We start from the raw sequence: 23,116 nt of genomic DNA, 5'->3' as shown, positions 1-23,116 counted from the left end.
AGACTTATACTCAGAAAAGTATAAAACATTGATAAAAGAAATCAAGGAAGATACAAACAAGTGGAAGCATATACCGTGCTCATGGTTAGGAAGAATAAACATCATTAAAATGTCTATATTACCCAAAGCAATTTATGACTTCAATGCAATACCAATTAAAATACCAGTGACATACTTTAAAGATATAGATCACATATTCCAAAAATTTACATGGAACCAAAAGAGAACACGAATAGCCTCAGCAATCTTAAAAAAGAAGAATAAAGGGGGAGGTATCACACTTCCTGATATCAAGCTATACTACAAGGCCATTGTACTCAAAACAGCCTGGTACTGGCGTAAGAACAGGCACATAGATCAATGGAACAGAACAGAGAACCCAGAAATAAACCCATAGCTCTATGGACAACTGATATTTCACAAAGGAGGTAAGGGCATACAATGGAGTAAAGATAGCCTCTTTAATAAATGGTGTTGGGAAAATTGGACAGCTACCTGCAAAAAAATGAAACTAGACCACCAACTTACACCATTCACAACAATAAACTCAAAATGGATAAAAGACTTAAATGTAAGCCGTGAAACGATAAGCATCTTAGAAGAAAACATAGGCAGTAAGCTCTCCGACATCTCTCACAGGGATATATTAGCTGATTTATATCCACGGGCAAGGGAAATAAAAGACAGGATAAACAAATGGGACTATATCAAACTAAAAAGCTTTTGCACAGCCAAAGACAATAAGAACAGAATAAAAAGACAAACTACACAATGGGAGAACATATTTGACAGTACGTCTGATAAGGGGTTAACAACCAAAATTTATAAAGAACTTGTAAATCTCAACACCAGAAAGACAAACAATCCAATCAAAAAATGGGCAAAAGAAATGAATAGACACTTCTCCAAAGAGGACATACAGATGGCCAATAGGCATATGAAAAAATGCTCAACATCACTAATCATTAGAGAAATGCAAATTAAAACCACAATGAGATATCATGTCACATGGGTCAGGAAGGCGCTCATCAACAAAACAACACAGAATAAGTGCTGGCGAGGATGTGGAGAAAAGGGAACCCTCCTGCACTGCTGGTGGGAATACAGACTGGTGCAGCCACTGTGGAAAACAGTATGGAGATTCCTCAAAAAATTGAAAATCGAACTGCCTTTTGACCCAGCCATCCCACTTTTAGGAATATACCCCAAGAACACCATAGAACGGTTCCAGAAGGAGAAATGCACCCCCATGTTTACAGCAGCATTGTTCACAGTAGCGAAGATCTGGAAACAGCCCAAGTGTCCGTCAGAGGACGAGTGGATTAAAAAGCTTTGGTACATATATACTATGGAATACTACTCAGCCATAAGAAATGATGACATCGGATCATTTACAACAACATGGATGGACGTTGATAACATTATACGGAGTGAAATAAGTAAATCAGAATAAACTAAGAACTATATGAACCCATGCATAGATGGGGCATAAAAATGAGACTCAGAGACATGAACAAGAATGTGATGGTAACAGGGAGAGGGTAAGGAAGAAGAGGGAGGGGGTAGGGGGAGGAAAGGAACACAAAGAAAACCAGATAGAAGGTGACAGAAGACAATTTGACTTTGGGTGAGGGGTATGCAGCATAATTAAAAGTCAAAATAATCTGGAGATGTTTTCTCAGAACATAGGTACCCTGATTTATCTATGTCACTGCATTAAAATTAATAAAAATAAAAAATAAAAAAAACCCTGAAAGCCAGAAAAAAATAAAAAAACAATATAAATATAATATATACTTATGTATTATAAGTTACTATAGTACAGAAGAGAATGCGACTTAAAAACTTTAGCAATGCTAACGTGTGTGCATGTGTGCCAATCAAAATGGAGGAGAATAAGAGAAACTATAAGAAGGCACATCTCTTAATCCTCCAAACAAAAAAGTAAATGCATTTAAAATCAAGGACTATATATACTAGTATGTGAAATGGTGGTGATAACTTAAGAACCTCACACAGAGGCTCCATCCTGGGGGAGGTCGCGTAGACAGGGCAGAGGAAAACCGACTCCTGTTTTTGCCCTACCTGTTAACAGGCTTCCTTGTCTTAACATTGATATTAACAGTGTCTTATTGTCTAAACAGTTTTGTTTTCGTTCATTTTATCTGCATAATACTCAGCCAGAGAAAAATTTTAACAGAAAGAAGACTGCCAGTTTAGATATTAGTTAAAATACATTGCTAAGCATACACTCGGGGTGGCCTGAGACTATCCAGTGAAGGTTTTCAGTATTCACAGCACAAGTTGTTTTCATGAAAGTATGTCCCAGGGACTCATCACTGTAGAATATTGAAGCAAACAGCTCAGTAAGGTGAAAACAGATTAAACATTTATAGACATAAAAATAAAAACTAGGGTTATATAGAAGAGAGAAAACAGCAAAGAATATGTAATTAAATTATGATTTGGGGCATACAGCTGATCAGCAATCAGCGATAAAGAGGACTTTATATCACCTCTTTCCCAACAGCCAACTCGACCTTACCGAGTAGCTGTGAGGATGCCAGAAAAGGTCACTACAGTGAAACACCTAAAGCAGATTCTCCCTGACTACAGAAGGGATGCTTTAGACAGAAGTCCTGGAGTACAGATTTTCTAATTCAGATCGAGTTTGCTAAGGAAATTCTACCTGTGGGATACATGAACTTCTAAAGAGGTGATTTCTGAAATAGATTTCATTGCAAAATTTAGAAGTTTAAATAAGCTTGTTTTTGAGACATCTGGCTTTGACTTTTATTAATAAAATGAGAATACAAATGCTCAGAACCTTGACAAGGCAAGACCCAACAGAATGGGGTTGCTACCTGTTCATCTGAAAATATCCAGAATATACAAAGAACTCTTACAACTGAAAAACAGAAAACCAAGTAACATGATAAAAAAAATAGGCAACAGACTTGAATAGACATTTTCCCAAAGATGAGATACAAATGAATAAGCACATGAGACGCTCAACATCAGTAATCACAGAAATGCAGATCAAAACCATTATGCCACTCAACTCACACCCATTAGGATGTCTATTCCCAAAACAAAATAAAACAGAACCAGAAAATAACAAATGTTGGTGGGGATGTTGAACCAGAACCCTGTGCAGTCTTGGTGGGATCATAAATTGGCATAACCGCAATAGCAAACATTATGGCAGCTCCTCAAAATATTGAAACTAGAACTACCATCTTCGCCTGACCTGTGGTGGCGCAGCGGATAAAGCGTCAACCTGGAAATGCTGAGGTTGCCGGTTCGAAACCCTGGACTTGCCTGGTCAAGGCACATATGGGAGTTGATGCTTCCAGCTCCTCCCCCTTCTCTCTCTCTGTCTCTCTCCTCTCTAAAAATGAATAAATAAATTTTAAAAAAAAAAAAAAAAAAAAAAAAAAAAAAAAGAACTACCATCTTCATGCTTACTGGATACGGTCACTTGCAAATGCAGCAGCTTTCCACAGGTTATTCAACCAGAGAACAACACTCATAAACTATCACTGGGTAAAGCAAGGTACACAGGAAGAGCTGGGATGAATGAGGCCATGGTTATTAACTGCCCTATAATGCTTTTGCCTTTGTCAAAGTCGTATTTACTTGAACTTGATGAGAGCAGATACGGTCTTAAAACCTCATGCCAGAACAGACTATGAAGGCAGAGTTCATATACCAGCACGGTTGTGACCTTTACCACGGGACTAACTGCTCAAGCAGAGAAGATGGCATTTATCTAGTATAGTGTAATCAATATGTAAGCCTCTAGCCAGATACTATCTGAAAATATTTTCATAGATTCCATAAGGTAAAGATACATAGATTTAGAAAGTCATAAAGAGGTGAAACTAAAAAGATTTACTTCACATTACACTTTTATTCATTTAATACATTCCTCTATTCAAAGGGCTCTGAAGAATTTTCTTTTATGAGAGCAAAGATGTCTCTACCTCATTTCTTTTAAAAAGTCAACAGAACAACACAGATTACAGACCCCAGAAACTCCATTCAAAAAATAAAACTAAGAGACATTTATAGCCCTGAACTACAAACACATAGGAAGTAGGTAGAGAAATGGTGAGGGATGTCAGAGAGCAGAGTTTGGCCAAACGTTAGTGTTGGCAGAAGCAGCATTACCAAGAAACAAGCTGCAAGACCCCAGAAAAGATCAGAAATTGGAGGCATCTGTGATTGTGAAGGTGGGGTGAGCGAGCAGTCAAAAAACAAGGAGAATCACTGAAAATCCAGACAGACTCCCAGTATGCCTCATTCTCCCCAAAGGAGCTAGAAGGTACAATGTTAATAGATGTGGTTTCTCGGAGGCAACAAACTTATAAACAGCAGCACTGAAGACAGTGGGAGTGAAAAGGGGATATGAAATAAAAATGTGCCTGACAGAGAGAGACCCTCCAGTTCTTTTACCCGACAGGGACAAAACTTCCAGTAGGCAGGCTGACATTCCCAAAGCAAGGGACTGAAAGGCCAATCTCTGGAAATATTAAGCTGTCCTCTGAGAAAAGATCTACAGATACTACTATCAGTATCTGCTATGAGAATGTTGACATGCTACCCAGTCATCCTAGAGAAAAGTCCAGTGGGAAACAAACCTATGGGCATTTCACAAATACAGCTTGTCATTAGCTTTCCTGAGCCTCACATCTTAAATTTAAAAAAAGGCAAGGATCACCAGACATCTGAGGAAGGCCCACCACACTCCAGAGAGAAGGCCAAAATAAACAAACTGAAAAAGAGGAAGTTACGGAAACAGGGACAACACTGGTTGGAGAACTTCAAAAATACCCCATATATTTAATATGGCCACTGGACTAAAATCTTACATTTATCTCATAAAAGCACAACATTATTTAAAAAAAATCAGAAAGTAAGAATGGGGGGGATGACATAAAAATATTCAATGAAAACATTCAGAGGGGATTCCAAGATGGCTATGGCGTAGGTGAACATTTCAACCGCCACCTCCCAGGACCAAATTGGATTACAACTTAATTTAAGAACAATCATCTTGAAAAACCAACTTTGGACTAAAAGGAGCCTATACCCAAGGATCACAGAAGCACAGAAGAAGCCACACCAAGACTGGTAGAAAAGGCAGAGACGCGGAAACAGCTGCCCCACTCCCAGGAACGAGCGGTGGCAGAGGGTCCAGAGGGACTTTCACTGTGGGGAAGTTAACCCTGAGGGGCAAGGGTCCTAAGCCCCATTCCCAGCACCCCAGCCTAGAGCCCTAGAGCCTAGAAGAGGTGCCCATGTGACATTTGGCAGTGAAAAGAGCCAAGGTTTCTGTCTGCAAAAAAGAGATGGAGCTCTCGGAGATGCCTATGCATGCTTTATCTTAAAGGGCCAGCACAGAAAATCTTGTTCACAGCCACGTACCCGGGGCTCTGGCAGGGGAAAGCTGAGAGGACTAGAGTTGTGTGAGGACGGTGTGAAGTTGGTAGCACAGGGAGAGACACCATGGAGGACAGCCACGGAAACCCCTCTGTGCATCACCAACCTGGGGGAAAGCAACCGCACCATACTTGGGAATCTCTCCTGCCCCACCCTATGAAGACTGGGCCACTCTGAGAGGTCAGCCAGGAAGCAGGGGACCTGTCAGTGTCTCAGTTTTCTGGCTTTGAGGCAAGAGCTTTCCTTGCCCCCCATGCTTCCTAAGACTATGACTGCTGCTTCTGCATCATAGGAAACACAGTAGAAACTGTCCAGACTGTGGGCAGACCACAGCTCTGGGTCTCAGAGGCCATACCCACCAGAAACCTGGGGGCCACACCCTACTGAGGTCTGTGAAAAAGTCTGGACAGACTGATACCAAGGGCTAAGGGGGAGAACCACACCCAACACCCTTCCAAATCCCTGAACTGCCCCAGGCTCTACTCTACCAGAGGTTTTATTTCAGTGGGTGAGCCCAACAAGCAGCCAGCAGACTAAGTCTGCAGGAGGCGGGCTCAGGGAACCTTGGCCTTTTGCTGACCTTCTCCTAGGTCCAGCGTGAATAAAAGCCAGCCTACGTGTGGGGCTTGGTGTTTCCGTGTGCACCTGGGCCCAGCAGAGGCAGCCACAAACTCTGGATTTCTTGTAGCTCCAAGAAGGTTGCTGAAGGCCAGTCAGGGCTGGCACATCCAGAAGCCAGCTGCAGAGAGCATCGAGTCAGGAACTAACAGATCTTGTTGGCAGTGTGTCCTAAGGGAGGGCTCATCAGACACCAGGCCCAGCTAAGGCGAGTACCATTCTCTCTGATCAGCACCAGAACAGCAGCTCATGTACACTGAACAGGGTGAAGTTTCACTCAGCCGGCGAGGTTCTGAATATCCTGCCCTGCTGGGCTAGGTTCCACAGGGGTAAGGGACAGAGGCTTGGAGCATGGACATTTAAAGTGTGGGACCCAGGAACCTATTGTTGGGTCCAGTCAGGGTTTAGCCACTTTACAGGGAGACACAAATAGCCCCAGGAGAGGACTCTCTCAGTCTTCCTCCCTGACACCAGGGGCTCACTAGCTCCAAGAACTGTGACAGAGGGTACCATCGGCCCCAACCAATCTGAACCTGCTGCTCACCTTGCTGGGGAAAAATAGATTTAGAGTATCCAGCAGTATCTGGGGAATTAGGCTCTGGAGTACCAGCCACTTTCTCCACACTGAACTCCTGCCCAAGAGACCCCTGAAGTAGGGGGTGCTACTAACATTGTATTCCCAACTCCAGCTGCCCTAACCCACCAAGCATGCAATCAGTAGAGGGACTGATGGGGTGAGGCCAGGCTGAGCCCACATTACAGTCTTTCTATAAAGACAAGGTGGAACAGCTGAAAAGTGGAGACAAATCTTATAGAACTTGGGGTTTTTACAGAGCTGCTTCATCTCTAAGCAGCAGGATTCTGATGCTTATACACAGGTTGTACCCTTCCACACTACCCAGGCACAGAAAACGCAGGCACAAACAGTGAACAGAGCAGTAGCTCCATACAGGTAACCCATGGCAGGTTACAAACAATGGCTGATGTCAACCTAAGAAGACCCAGAACCAATACAACCACAACTACTAGTGGATGGCAGACAGCACCAACACCAGATTCAGCTAGCTACCCAAGCAGCATGCCCAAAGGGGGAGTACAGCAGGCACTAGACACTGTGGAAAATAAATACGCCCAACAGGACAGACACTACACAGTATCTAATACACATGATCAAGGTTGACACTTAAAAGAGTCAGGCAGCCTGAAGGGATAACTGCACCCATGAAAGGACCAACTGCATTCAATATTCACATACAACAAGAGGGTTTACCCTTAAGAAGCCTTCTTAGAGCAAGGAACTCAGGTAGCCTGGAGGTCAGTACCACTGAGCCCATCTTCCTCATAAAGACATCACAACAAATTTCAAAGTCAGAGCAGAGCTCCCAATACACAGACAAAATGAGCAGAAAAAGATATATGACCAAAAGAATCAACAAGAGCCTGACCAGGCGGTGGCGCAGTGGATAAAGTGTCGGACTGGGATGCAGAGGACCCAGGTTCGAGACAATGAGGTTGCCAGCTTGAGCGTGGGTTCATCTGGTTTGAGCAAAAAAAAAAAAAAAAAAAAAGCCCACCAGCTTGAACCCAAGGTCGCTGGCTCCAGCAAGGGGCTACTCAGTCTGCTGAAGGCCCGCGGTCAAGGCACATATGAGAAAGCAATCAATGAACAACTAAGGTGTTGCAACGCACAATGAAAAACTAATGATTGATGCTTCTCATCTGTCTCCGTTCCTGTCTATCTGTCCCTGTCTATCCCTCTCTCTGACTCACTCTCTGTCTCTGTCAAAAAAAAAAAAAGAATCAACAAGAAAAATCCCCAGGAAAAGAACTAAATGAAATGGAATTAACCAAACTACCAGATGCAGAGTTTAAAATAATGGTTATTAGGGTGTTCAAGGATTTTAGAACAGCAATGGATGATTCAATGAGAACTTAAACAAAGAGATAGAAAGCATCAAAAAGGACATTGAAATCATAAAAAAGGAGCAGTCGGAAATGACAAATACAGTATCAGAAATGAAGACTGCACTACAAGGAATTAACGGCAGGCTGGATAAAGCAGAGGATTGATTCAGTGATTTAGTGGACAAATTAAACATAAGCACAAGAGCAGAGCAGCAAAAAGAAAAGAGGCTTCCAAAGACTGAGGAAACTCTGAGACCTCTGCGACAACATGAATAGAAACAACATCCGTATCATAGGGGTTCCTAAGGAAAAGAGAACGAACAAGGGATAGAGAATCTGTTTGAAAAAAATCATAGCTGAAAACGTCCATAAATTGATGAAGGAAAAATGCAAACAAAAAGAAGCTCAGAGAATCCTATTAAAGAGAAACCCAAGGAGACCTACACCAAGACACATTATAATTAAAATGCCGAAGTTAATAGACAAAGAAAGAATACTAAAAGCTGCAAGAGAAAAGCAGTTAATTACCTATAGAGGAGCCCCCCATAAGGATGACATCTGACTTCTCAACAAAAAAACCTGAAGCTAGAAGGGATTGACAAGAAATATTCAAAGTGATGCAAAACAAGAACCTAGAACCAAGACTAATTTATCCAGAAAGGCTATCATCTAAAATTGAAGGAAAAATAAAGCTTCCCAGACAAAAAAAAGACTCAAGAAATTCATTACAACCAAACCAATGCTGCAAGAAATGTTAAGGGCCATCTATAAAAAGAGTAAAGAAAAAGTATCAAGAGAAAGAGAATTGTAGATTTAAAGAATAAAATGGCAATAAATAAGTACATACCAATAATAACCTTAAATGTAAATACATTAAATGCTCCAATCAAAAGACATAGGGTAGCTGCATGGATAAGAAAACAAGACCCATACATATGCTGTCTACAAGAGACCCACCTCAAAACAAAAGATACATATAGACTGAAAGTGAAGGGATGGAAAAAAATATTTCATACAAATAGAAATGAAAAAAAAAGCTGATGTAGCAATAGTTATATCTGAAAAAATAGCCTTTAAAACAAAGGGATAAAGAAGGTCACTACATAATGATAAAAAAATAAATCCAACAGGAGGATATAACAATTGTAAATGTTTATGCGCCTAATACAGGAGAATGTTTATGCACCTAATACAGGAGCACCTAAATATATAAAGCAGATTTTGATGGACATAAAAGGCAAGATCAACAGGAATACTATAATAGTTGGGGATTTTAATACCCACTAACATCAATGGATAGATACTCCAGACAAAAAATTAACAAAGAAATAGTGGCCTTAAATGACTCACTAGATCAGGGGTCCCCAAACTTTTTACACAGGGGAGTTCAATGTCCCTCAGACCGTTGGAGGGCCGCCACATACAGTGCTCCTCTCACTGACCACCAATGAAAGAGGTGCCCCTTCCAGAAGTATGGCAGGGGGCCAGATAAATGGCCTCAGGGGGCCGCATGTGGCCCGTGGGCCATAGTTTGGGGACGCCTACACTAAATCAACTGGATTTAATTGATATCTTCAGAACCTTTCACATCAAAAAAGCAGAATATAAATTCTTTTCAATTTTTCATTGTATATTCTCTAGAATAGACCACATGTTAGGACATAAAACAAGTCTCAATAAATTTAAGAAGACTGAAATCATATCAAGCATCTTCTCTGATCACAATGGAATAAAACTAGAAATCAACTACAATAGAAAAACTGAAAAACATTCAATCACTTGGAGGCTAAATAGCATGTTATTAAATAACAGATGTGTTATCAATGAGATAAGAAAATAAAAAATGTCCTTGAAAGAAATGAAAATGAACATACAACAACCCAAAATGTATGGGACACAGCAAAAGCAGTCCTGAGAGGAAAATTCATAGCATTACAGGAATACCTTAAGAAGCAAGAAAAAGCTCACAAAACCTAACCCTACACATAGAAAAAATAGAAAAAGAACAGCAAATAAAGCCAAGAGGTAGTAGAAGGAAGGAAATAATAAAGACCAGAGCAGAAATAAATGACAGAGAGGCTAAAGAAACAATACAGAAGATCAATGAAACCAGAAGCTGGTTCTTTGAAAAGGTCAACAAGATCGATGAACCTTTAACCAGACTCACCAAGAAAAAAAGAGGACTCAAATAAATAAAATTAGAAATGAGAGTGGAGAAATAACAACTGACACAAGCAGAAATACAGAGGATTGTAAGAAAATATTACAAAGATCTATATGCCAAAATATTGGACAACCTTGGCAAAATGGATAAACTCCTAGAAACATACAATCTTTCAAAACTCAATTTGAAGAATCAGAAAACCTAAACAGACCGATTATAACAAATAAAATTGATACAGTTATCAAAAAACTTCCAGCCAACAAAAGTGCTGGACCAGATGGCTTCACAGGCAAATTTTACCAAATATTCAAAGAACTAACACCTATCCTTCTCAAGCTATTCCAAAATATTCAAGAGGAGGAAAGACTTCCAAGTTCATTTTATAAGGCAAGTATTATCCTCATTCCAAACCAGATAAAGACACTACAAAGAAAGAAAACTATAGACCAATATCCCTGATGAACATAGATGCTAAAATTCTCAACAAAATATTAGTAAACTGGATCCAGCAATACATTTAAAAGATCATACATCATGATCAAGTGGCATTTATTCCAGGGAAGCAAGGCTGGTAAAATATTACAAATCAATAAATGTGATTCATCACATAAACAAAATGAAGGATAAAAATCACATGATTATATCAATAGATGCAAAAAAAGCATTTGATAAAATCCAGCACACCCATTCATGATCAAACTCTGAGCAAAGTGGGAATACAAGTAACATACCTCAACATAATAAAGGCCATATATGACAAACTGATAGCCAACATTATACTCAATGGGAAAAAATTAAAAGCAATCCCCTTAAGATCAGAAACAAGGCAGGGGTGTCCCCTTTCACCACTCTTATTATTCAACCTAGTTCTGGAAGTCCTAGCTACAGCAATCAGACAAGAAGAAATAAAAGGCATCCAAACTGGAAAAGAAGTAAAACTGTCATTATTTGCTGATGACATGATACTGTACATAGAAAATCCCAGTCTCAGTCAAAAAACTACTGGACCTGATAAATAAATTTGGCAAGGTAGCAAGATATAAAGTTAATATTCAGAAATCAGAGGCATTTTTATATACCAACAATCAACTGTCAGAGAAATTAAGGAAACAATCCCCTTCACTACTGCTACAGAAAATATAAAGTACCTAGGAATAAATTGAACAAAGGAGGTAAAAGACTTGTACATGGAAAATCATAAGAAATTGAAAAAGAAATCAAGGAAAATACAAACAAGTGGAAGCATATACCTTGTTCATGGATAGGAAGAATTAACATCATTAAAATGTACACATACTACCCAAAGCAATATATAGATTCAATACAATTCCTATTAAAATGCCAATGGCATACTTCACAGATCTAGAACAAATATTACAAAAATTTATAGAGAACCATAAAAGAACCCAAATAGCCTGAGCAATCATAAAAATGGGGAAAAAAAAGGTGGGAGGTATCATACTTCCTGATATCAAGTTATACTATGAGGCCATTGTAATTAAAAAAGCTTGGTATTGAACAGTCATACATATCAATGGAACAGAACAGAGAACCCAGAAATAAACCCACACCTTTACTGTCAATTAGTATTTCACAAAGGAGGCAAGAGTATACAATGGAGTAAAGACAGTCTCTTTAATAAATGGTGTTGGGAAAATTAGACAGGAACATGCAAAAAAATGAAACTAGACCACCAACTCACACCATTCACAAAACAAACTCAAAATAGATAAATCATTTAAATGTAAGTCACAAAACCATAAAAATCTTGGAAGAAAACATAGGCAGTAAACTTTCCAATATCTCTTGTAACAATATGTTTGCCAATATATCTGCACGGGCAAGTGAAATTAAGGACATAATAAACAAATGGAACTGTATCAAACTAAAAAGCTTTTGCACAGCAAAAGACACCATTAACAAAATAAAAAGACAACCCACACAATGGGAGAACTTATTTGCCAATAAGTCTGATAAGGTGTTAATAACCAAAATTTATAAAGAACTTCTAAAACTCAACATCAGAAAGGTCAACAATCCAATTAAAAATGGGCAAAGGAACTGAACAGACACTTCCTAAAGAGGACATACAGATGGCCAATAGGCATATGAAAAAATGTTCAATGTCACTAATCATCAGAGAAATGCATATTAAAACCATACTGAGATATCACCTCAGACCTGTCAGAATGGCTCTCACTTACAAATCAACACACAACAAGTTCTGAAAAGGGTGTAGACAAAAAGGAACCCTCCTGCACTGCTGGTAGGAATGCAAACTTGTACAGCCACTGTGGAAAACAATATGTGTTTCCTCAAAACATTACAAATGGAACTGCCTTTTGACCCAGCTATCCCACTTTTAGGAATATATCCCAAGAATACCAAAACACTGATTCAAAAGAAGATATGCACCCCCATGTTTATTACAGCATTGTTAACAATAGCCAAGATCTGGAAACAGTCCAGATCTTTTTGTCCATCAGTGGACAAAAAGATAAAAATGCAATGGTACATATACACAATGGAATACTACGTGGCCATGAAAAAGAATGAAATTTTATCTTTCGCAATGGCATGGATGGACCTGGAGATTATTATGCTAAGTAAAATAAACCAGGTAGAGAAGGACAAATATCATATGATCTCACTTATTCATGGAATCTAATGAACATGGCACACTGAGGAACAGAATAGAGAGAGAGACAGGGTCACAGAGAACAGAGGGACAGCTGTCAGAGGAAAGGAGGATGAGGGGACTAGATCAGAGAAAGTGAAGGGATTAATGAAATTATACATACATAACACACAGATACAGATAACAGGACAGCAAATCGCAGAGAGAAGAGGGAGAGGGAGTCAAAGGGGGTATAATGGGAGGCACGTTGTTGGGGGGTGAGGGTGTTATATCGAGTGGGACACTTGAATCCATGTTAACACAATAAATTAAAATTTTAATTAAAAAAATAGAAAAGGGATTCAACCCATGCAGAAATTTACCATTTTAATCACTGGACTAGGTGGGGGATAATGTTAGGAATATCTTCCAGTTTACAGTGGAGTTGAAAACTCATCATGATCTTCAAGTCAGATAGCCTAAGTTCAAACCCTAGTATGCCACTCTTGGGGAGGATAAGCTGGGACAATTTATGTAAGGCTTTAGGATATTAATTAGCAATAACTTTATAGATCATTTTTGAAAAGGATGTAAAGCAATGTATGCAAACTATAGAGCAGGCGTCCCCAAACTACGGCCCTCGGGCCGCATGCGGCCCCCTGAGGCCATTTATCCGGCCCCCCTCCGCACTTCCGGAAGGGGCACCTCTTTCATTGGTGGTCAGTGAGAGGAGCACTGTATGTGGCGACCCTCCAACGGTCTGAGGGACAGTGAACTGGCTCCCTGTGTAAAAAGTTTGGGGACCCCTGCTATAGAGCATGATGCATGGAATAAAGCAACATTTAAGTTAAAAAAAAATAATAATATTCAGAGGTTAAAGAAATCTTCCAGAAAACAGAACAAAAAATTAAGAAGTGAATCTACAACCAAAAAAATATATATATTTATGAATATTTTAAAATCTATGCCAGTGGTCCAGTATCTAAATTAACAGACAATCTAGAGAAAGAGGACAAGGAAAAAAAAAAGCAGGGAAAAATTTTCAAAGAAAATAATAAAAGAACATATTTAATGACTCAATTATATAATTTTTAGATTATAAGGACCTACACTGAGTACTCACTCCAGTTAAATGAAAAATAGGAATCATATATATGTAAGAAAAAGATGTTAAAAATTTGCACAGAAGAGGCCCTGGCCGGTTGGCTCAGTGGTAGAGCGTCGGCCTGGCGTGCAGAAGTCCCGGGTTCAATTCCCGGCCAGGGCACACAGGAGAAGCGCCATCTGCTTCTCCACCCCTCCCCCTCTTCTTCCTCTCTGTCTCTCTCTTCCCCTCCCACAGCCAAGGCTCCATTGGAGCAAAAGATGGCCCGGGCACTGGGGATGGCTCCTTGGCCTCTGCCCCAGGAGCTAGAGTGGCTCTGGTCGCGACAGAGAGACGCCCCGGATGGGCAGAGCATCGCCCCCTGGTGGGCGTGCCGAGTGGATCCCGGTCGGGCACATGCGGAAGTCTGTCTGACTGCCTCCCCATTTCCAGCTTCAGAAAAAAAAAAATACAAAAAATTAAAAATTTGCACAGAAGAAACTGACAAAAACATACAACAGATCAAAGAAAATGACATTAGACTTCTCAACTGCAGAACTGAATGATACTGAAAGAAAACCATCAGAATTCTTTCCAACCTAGAATTCTATACACAAACTACTACTTAAATGAAGACCAACATAATGGCATTTTAAAAACTACAAAGTGTGAGAAACAGAAAACTACTAGGTTTTTGTTTTAAGCCTTCTAGCACTATTTGACTATTAGCTCTACTTGATTTTGAAACTGTACAGTTTCCACACATTTTCAACTATTACCTCCTTTCGGTCTGCAGTCACAAGAGTACATTTTCTAGACCCAGTAATCGTGAATGAGATGGATACACCCTTGGTTTTCCACATTTTTCCCCTAATAAAATATGAGATCATGATATTTAAAAATCCCCCAAAATATTAACCTTTATTCTTACAATAATGCACTTTAAAATACTTTATAAACAGTCAGAAATATTCTGTGAAGTAAGAAATATATTGTCATCCTTTGCTTCAAGATGAGAAAATTAAGGCTTAAAGAGGTAAGTCACCATCCAAAGGTGTCACAGCCAACATAAAGCAGTACTAGAACTGAAGTCTGTATCTAGTGCTATGTTCAGGATTCTCTTCTTGACATGTACATAAGAACTTGGTACATAATCCTTATATTTTTATGTTTTAATATCTCATTCTCCCTATGCACACAGAAAACAACTGATTTTCAAACCACCACAAGCATTCTGCTATCACTTTTCTCCACCCTAATGCAACCCAGTTATTTATTCCATCTCAAGCCACTGAGCACTGCAGCCTAGCCCCTGCCCTTCTCCTACCCCCCTGCCCTCTCCCGGCCATCCCTAAAGAGTTGCAGTATAGGTCCCAGAATAAACTGGCACATGCTTAGAGCTCTGGCAAAGGGCAAATTCTAACTACTCATTAGAAAGAAACTTCTTGGTTTTTTCCCCTTAACCTAAGGGTAAGAAGAAAAATAGGTAATTAGACAAAAGGGAGTTCATCTCTCATATGTTACATACAGCAGGAAGGCACCTAATATATTTTAGATATTTATAATGATCCATCTGGCTCATTGTAATAAAAAATAAACTACTGTTTATAATCAGCTATTAGATTTTTATACTGTAAAGGGATCAAAGTTCAAGAATAATTACCCCTTCCAGTCTGCCCAACAAAGTGTCATTAATCAAACATTATGCTTTTAAATATAGAACACAATAAAAAATATGCATATAGCTGCCCTTCCCACTGGATTTTCCAAAGCAAGGAGAGAGGCAGGTAAACTCCCCGACACACATACGCTCAGACTCAGACACACTGTGACATATTTCTTCCTTCTCAATGTTACCCTGCTAGACTTATAGACGTGAACAGACACTGCATGGAGAGGTTACAGCCCTCACTGTAAAAACCCACTGTACTCAAGCTGACTCTGTGATTTCAGTCATGCGAAGAAATAGTGTAACAATAATCTAGCTACTTACTCCACAGTATCGGTCACCATTAAATATCTGAGGTGGCAGAGGATTGCCCTGAGCAGGCTTCTTTTCTGGGGGTATGTTTTTATACATCCATTGCCTCTGTTCTTCTGACATTGTGATATCCACCTCCTCAAACTCTATCTTGTTGGCTTCCAGAAATCTAACCACATCTTGCTGCTTCTTCTTTATCTGAAGAGAGAAAACAAACGAGGAGAAATGCTCATCTGAAACAATTTCCAAATTGAACTAGATTTGATTTCTCATTGTCAGAGATCACTGATACAAAATAGAAGCAATTTACATAGGCGCCATGCATGTCTGCTCTGTGGGTATCCAGCAGAGGTCTAAACCAGTCCTGACACAGTAATTTCTTCAACTAGACTCCCCAGAACTCTGGGGCACAACTCAGACTGCCTGGAAGGAACTGCTTAGGTCTGAGGTGAGAGATTCACATAGAGGTCCATCACCACTCCCCTCCTACCCACAGAAGATGACATTTACAGCCATGAAAGCTCTCTGTTAAAAACCATTTGAAAGCCACATATAGCTCATCTGAGATGTCAACATTTCATTGATTTCTGGGAGCAGCAACATTTTTCCTCCCCTCAGAAGCCTCCTTCAGCTATCCCAAAGCTGTGGTCACTGGTGTGAAAGCATCCTTTTATCAATTCACAAGAGAAAAATGTTCCCCACTTCTAAGGTGAGAGTAAACAGCAAGCACCATTGTATTTTGAACTCTTATTTCTTAACCCTTTTCCTTCCTCTGATCTTTCATGTTTCCTTCCTCAGTCACTAGGGGTCAGTTGTGCTCCTGAAGAGCTGCAAACACATTTGTAGTTCTTTTTTTTTTTTTTTTTTAACAGAGACAGAGAGAGTTATAGAGGGACAGACAGACAGGAAGGGAGAGAGATGAGTAGCATCAATTCTTAGTTGCAGCTCCTTAGTTGTTCATTGATTGCTTTCTTATATGTGCCTGGGGGGGGGGGGGTCAGCAAAGCATATGGCCCCTTGCTCAAGCCAGCGACTTTGGGCTCTAGCCAGCGATCATGGGGTCATGTCTATGATCCCATGCTCAAGCCAGCAACCCCACACTCAAGCTGGATGAGTCCACTCTCGAGCTGGTGACCTTGCGGTTTTGAACCTGGGTCCTCTGTGTCCCAGATCCCACGCTTTATCCACTGCGCCACTGCCTGGTCAGGCACATTTGTATTTCTTAAAATGTTACCAATCGTCTTAATTTAAGGGTCTATATTAATAAGGTAACCAACTTTTTTACAATGAAAAGGGAGACAAAAATAAATTAAAATACCGTAAATAAAAGAAACATTTTATTCATTGCAACAATACACTATATGATAAATGCATAATGAAAACATTTGTAATATTTTATATTGTAATTATGCTTACATGCCTATTATTTTTTTAATAATAATTGTAAGAAAAAAGTACTCATTTAGATACAAATATGTCACAACACATGCAATGGAGCAACTCTGCGTTGATCAAATACAGACATTTACAGATTAGTCTTCCAATATCAAAAAGGAGGACATGTAGGAGGACACTTTTTGAGGCAGGATGGAACTTACAAGAGAAGGACTGTCCTCCCTAAAGGAGGACGATTGATGACCTTAAAATTAACTAACTTAGATGGGGTGACAATAGTCAATATCTTAAACAGTATGTGAAACATGAGAAAAAAAGCTTGCTCTTCCTAATGATTCTGGAAAATCTGCACCAAGAACAAACTTAAGTGATAAAGTAAATCTTATAATGGCCAAAGAGAAGAATCATTTTGAGAAGTCAAGCAGCCAGGAAGGCCTCTTGTCATAGGAAATAAGATGTTTGAAGAACACTGTCACATACCAATTGCCTCCACCAACCTTCCCCCACACCCAAAACCACAATGACGGATGTCTCTGACGTGGAAATTAGTCACATGTGATAAGCAAAGAGATTGCCATCACTGAGTTGAAGCCTATCAATGACTTACAAGAGCAGAGTTAGTATGGAAAGAAATAATAAGCTGACAAAATAGGTCATTTTTAAGCTCAATGATATTATAAAATGAGAGAGTTACTATATGATTATAAATCTAAATTGATAATGGCATTATCTTTTTAAATTAAGCCACTTTTCATTTCTGAAAAAGCTTTTCCCCCCTCATTGATACACACAATTTCAGAAATTCGTTATTATTTTGAAACTTCAGCTTGCAAAAAAGTACCATCCATCCTACTTAATTCCCCTTTACAACCCTACAAGGTAGATTTTATTGTTCCTGAGGTCAAAAGTAGTCAACTATTTTGATCAAGATCCTAGTGTGCGTGTGTTCTTGTCAAGATAATTCCTGGAATTTAAAGTGACTCCCCTGTTTAAAGCCCTTCTCTAGTAACCCCCACTGCCTTTGGAAGAACATACCCATTTCTAAGCAGGTAGCACAATGTCCTTCACGATCCAGCTCCTTTGACTATAAAAGCAATGTATTTACACATTTAAAAGTTTAGAAATGGTAAACAAACAAAAAGTTACCTACCATATTACTACCCAAACAACCACTGTCAAAATTTAATTAGAGGAAAGGGTCTCAATTTAATGTCCATGTGGAAACCTACATATCCAGCACATTTCTAATGATCCTGAGTGATGAAAAATGAAACTGCTACATAATCAAACCGTGGTTTTCCGTATAACGTATATACATATAATGCCTACCTGTATCCCAAAATGTGAAGACCTAAATGTAAGGTCGGTGGATAGAGGGATGGTCACGTGGGGAACCCAGGCCCGCGAACTTTGGCTAGGACCGCCCACAGCCAAGCGTGACAAAAGAAACTTCCTAGGACTCTTTGGAACAAAAAGCGACTGTCAGCCAGTGAGATTTCTCTACGTCATATTAGCCCGACTTCCCTAGAGGGACCCCTTTTTTAAATATACCCACGTGGTCTCTCCGCGTGTGCGATTTTCCTGACCTCCATCTTCCAGGCCAGTGAGTCTCGTCCGAGGAACGCTCTGTACTGAATAAAGCCTTTTGAACTTACACTTGGTGGCTCCGAAACCTGTTCCTTCCTTCTCCGCGGGGAAAAATATCTTACACTAAAAACTCATACCTTTTCAATAGTAGGCTACATCAAAAGCACTCGCACAGCTTCTTTACATCCCCATCTCCCTCCCTATACACATGGACACCCCACCACACACACAGGGCATTCATTGGTCTTTTCTTTCACAGGGTCCCACTGGGTAAATACAGCTGCTCAGTTCCTGTCACTCAACAACATATCATGAATACTGTCCGCTGTCATCAAAAGTTTTCAAGAGTATGAAGTTCAGTATCTCCCTGGCAAGTCCATCATATAGATGTACAGCTAACTATCACTCTACTGTTGGATATTTAGCATACTTGTCACTTTCATCACTAGAAATAATATCATGTAGTGAACATCTTTATTTATCAATCTTACTGTTTCTCACAATACTACTTTAGAACAAAGCACTATGAATGAAACCCAGGTGAAAGGGCAGAGACATTTTTCTGATGGACCCAGGGTAAACTGTTTTTCAACAAGGCCACATAGATCAAAAAGTACACACTTCCCTATAAAATCAGTAAGTCCTGGGGCTATAATATACAGCAATGGTGATTATAGTTAATAATACTGCATTGTCTATTTGAAAGTTGCTGAGGTCAGATCTTAAAAAATTTCTTATCACAAGAAAAAGAATTTGTAACATGATGTGATGATGGATGTTAACTACATTTTAAAAAACTCTTGAAGGTTACAGAAAAAATTAGTAAGAATAGTTGCTTAGGGGTCCGGGGACTGGGAACTGCGTAACAGGGACAAAGTGGGAACAACAGTTCTCAGCCTCTACAAGTATAAACTTTAAACTTTTTTGAACAGTGTGAATCTGTCAACAGTCAAAAGACTAAATGTTAAAAATTTATTCTGAGAGAGAAAGCGAGCTTCATGTAGAGCTTCACAGCCCAGGGCAGGAGCAGTATACATGGCCACAGAGGTGCGGGGCTTTACATAAATCAAGCTTCCCAACAGGACACGAAGCAGGACTCAATGCAGTTTGTTAGGAATAGGCTTCCATGTTTCCTTATACTTATAAGAAAGGCCAGATGATTAAAAAAAAAGATTTTTATAATAAAAGGGCTAATGCCACAGAAAATTAACTAATACTATAGCAAATCACTCAAATAAACAAAAACGAGAAATTAAACCCAGAGGAGGAGGTTTCCGAGTGGATGTTTGTGATATTAACATCAGGAAGGAAAATGAGTCACACCATCAAGCGCTGTCACTGAGATATGCCAAGGTGAATGTCTCCTGGAACTGGGTGAGCCAGGCTTGAGGGCAGGGGACAGACGGTCTCAGGAGGCCAGCACTCAGGAGACAGCAGGGCCCTGGGGAATAGAAAGGCTTCCCCTGTGGCAACAGGAAGCCACCAAGGGCACTTCATGTGCTGGGCATAAATCCAGAATTCATTTCCTTAACACAAATATATAGCTTTCTTCTCCCCACATTTGACTATTCTGAAACTAAGTATACCTTACAACCAGTATCAAAATAAATTTGAGAAGCAAGTGAAAGAGAAGAATTGTGGGGCAAATAGTCCCTACCTTCACCCATATCAATTTAGCCATAAATGGAAGCAAGGTACCTATTAACTCCTGGTTGGTTGGTTTTAAACACACTTAGAAGCCATAGCAGATAATGCTAGTTATTTACCCCATAGCCATCTTCTTTTCTTTCTTAATACAGAAGCCTGGTTTTGTTTAGGAAAGCAATGTGTTCTGCTACAAAATTTGTTTACCCATACTCCTCTGCAGCTTGGGACGATCACATGACACAGATCTGGCCAATGAGATATGAAGCAAGTGTTTTGGGGATGGTTCCACTTAATGAATAGAAAGACAAAGTCCATTTTGCCCTTCATCCTTACCATCTCCCTTGCACAAATGCAAAAGTGGTGCCCAGAGGTGTAGAAAACATTTTGCAAATGTGAAAACAAACACCACATGCTAAGGATGTTCAAACAGAATGGCAGGAGCTGGGGTCCTTGATGATATTTTACAGGTGTCACACCAATCTTTTGCAGCCTCCTCTAAACCTTTCTATATTAGACAAATCAACTCCTAATTAGTTAAGCTGCTCTTTATCAAGTTTTCTATAGTTTGCATCTAAATATAATGCTACTTGGTTCAATCCTTAATTGCAACTCACAATGTCTTCAGAAATACTGTAGTATGATGAATTGCACATCAGGGCCTAGAAATAAAGGCTGTAAGACATGAATTTAATATGTGAAGTGAGTATCTGTCACTGAATATACAAATGGATTTTCATTTTCTTTTAAAAATATTAACAAAGTTACCCTGGCTAGTTGGCTCAGTGGTAGAGAGTTGGTCTGGCATGTGGATATCTCAGGTTTGATTCCTGGTCAGGGCACATAGGAGAAGCAACCATCTGCTTCTCCACCCCTGTACTATGCAGAGGGTGCCGTACAAAGTTGCAATTACTCACGGATAAATTTTAGGGGGAAATTTATTACGGTTAATAACAATAAAAAATAAGGCAAAATCAAAAGGGGTTTGAACTTAAGTAACCTAAAGTAGAATAAAGAAAAAGAATCAGCTACAATGATAATAAACTACACAATATCACCAGATGGAGGCACATCAGCCTGGGTTCTAGAGTAATAGCTAATTAGAGCAAAAAACTAAGAAAAAGAGAATTATGAGTGTGTACAGATTTCACCAAACCATGAAGGAACACACCACCAGACAGGGAGCCTCAGCCTGGGCTCCAAAGTCGGCCACCCACCATAAGCATCCACAAAGAGTTCTCTAGTTTCAGGGGCAGTCTGAGAACCTAACCTATTTTAGGGGAAATTTTTGGCTGGAGGCTATTACATGAGGGCACTTCATTCATAGTCTCTAGGAACAAAGTAAGACCACCACATTCTCAAATAATTAACTATGCGGTCAGTTAAGTGATAAGAACACCCTCCTGGCTTCAGGGGAAACTGCAGCAGGTCGTCCTGCCCCACCCTGGGTAAATGACTCAGTCATTCCTGTAACTATTTTTTGTGACTCTTATGGTTCATGTTCAACTGAGTTCAAATTCATATATTTTTAAATTTTTATTTATTTATTTATTCACTTTAGGGGGGGGAGAGAAAGAGAGAGAGAGAGAAGAGGGAGGAGCAGGAAGCATCAACTCCCATATGTGCCTTGACCAGGCAAGCCAGGGTTTTGAACCTGCAACCTCAGTGTTTCCAGGTTGACGCTTTATCCACTGCGCCACCACAGGTCAGGCTCATATATTTTTTATACACTGTTTCTCCACAATTCCTCCCCCTCCTTTCACACACACTCTCTTTCTTTTCCTTCCATAACCATGGCTTGATTGGTTCGAGCACATCAGCCCCAGGCACTGAGGAAGGCTCTGTTGAGTCTCTGCCTGACATGCTCAAAATAGCTCAGTTTCTAGTATGGCCCTAGATGAGCAGAGCATAGACCCCAGATGGGCAGATGGGTTGCTGGGTGGATCCCAGTCAGGGCACATGTGGGAGTCTGTCTCTCTATTCCTCACTTGAAAAAGAAGGGGAAAAAAAATAACAATGTTGTTGAAACTGAAACAGGGAGATATCCACAAAAGGGTAAAAGGTATGTTTCATCTTATCATGCAAACATGGGCGATTGCACATCATCAAAAGCAATGAGAGGGAAAGCCACTTCTAAATCCTTAGTCTAGTTAGTTCACAGGTAGGCAAACTATGCCCATAGGCCAAATTTTGTCTTTACATTTTTGAATGGTTGAAAAAAAGAAAAGAAAAAAATAGTATTTCATGACATGTAAAAAGTATATGAAATACAAATTTCAGTGTCCATAAAGTTGCATTGGTAGACAGCTACACCCATTCACTTAGGTATCGTCCAAGGCTGCTTCTGCTTCACAGTGGCAGAGCTGAGTAGTTCCAACAGTGATAGGCAGGCTCCCAAAGCCTAAAGTGTTTACTAGTTGCCCTTTACAGAAAAAGTTTGCCTACCCTGGGCTAGATCCCAGATCTTCATTTCTGGCTCAAAGTTCACTTTCTCAGTGAGTACTTCCTTAACCACCTGATTTTACCAGCTACTCCAGAACTTCACCTGAGCACTTAGCATCTGACATACTTTATGTTTTATGTATCTGTTTGTCTACCTTCCCCTACTAGAACATAAATCCAAAGGGCTGGGGATTTTGTCCGCTGTTCTGTTCACTGCTGTATCCCCAGAGCCTA

General features: G+C 39.9%; 1 protein-coding gene across 1 annotated transcript in view; it reads right to left on the bottom strand.

Annotated features, from left to right (window-relative positions):
- The window catches only part of SH3BGRL2 (SH3 domain binding glutamate rich protein like 2), a 98,346-nt gene that overhangs the window by 17,799 nt on the left and 57,431 nt on the right, over positions 1–23,116 (bottom strand). The window contains exon 3 of the mRNA XM_066252580.1: positions 15,827–16,012. Coding sequence (XP_066108677.1) covers positions 15,827–16,012 — 186 coding nt within the window. The remainder of the gene's footprint in view (positions 1–15,826; positions 16,013–23,116) is intronic.

This window comes from Saccopteryx bilineata, chromosome 1, assembly GCF_036850765.1.
Source record: "Saccopteryx bilineata isolate mSacBil1 chromosome 1, mSacBil1_pri_phased_curated, whole genome shotgun sequence".
Taxonomy (NCBI): Eukaryota; Metazoa; Chordata; class Mammalia; order Chiroptera; family Emballonuridae; genus Saccopteryx; species Saccopteryx bilineata.
The sequence above is the reverse complement of the archived record's forward strand: the minus strand, read 5'-3'. Positions and strand labels throughout refer to the sequence as shown.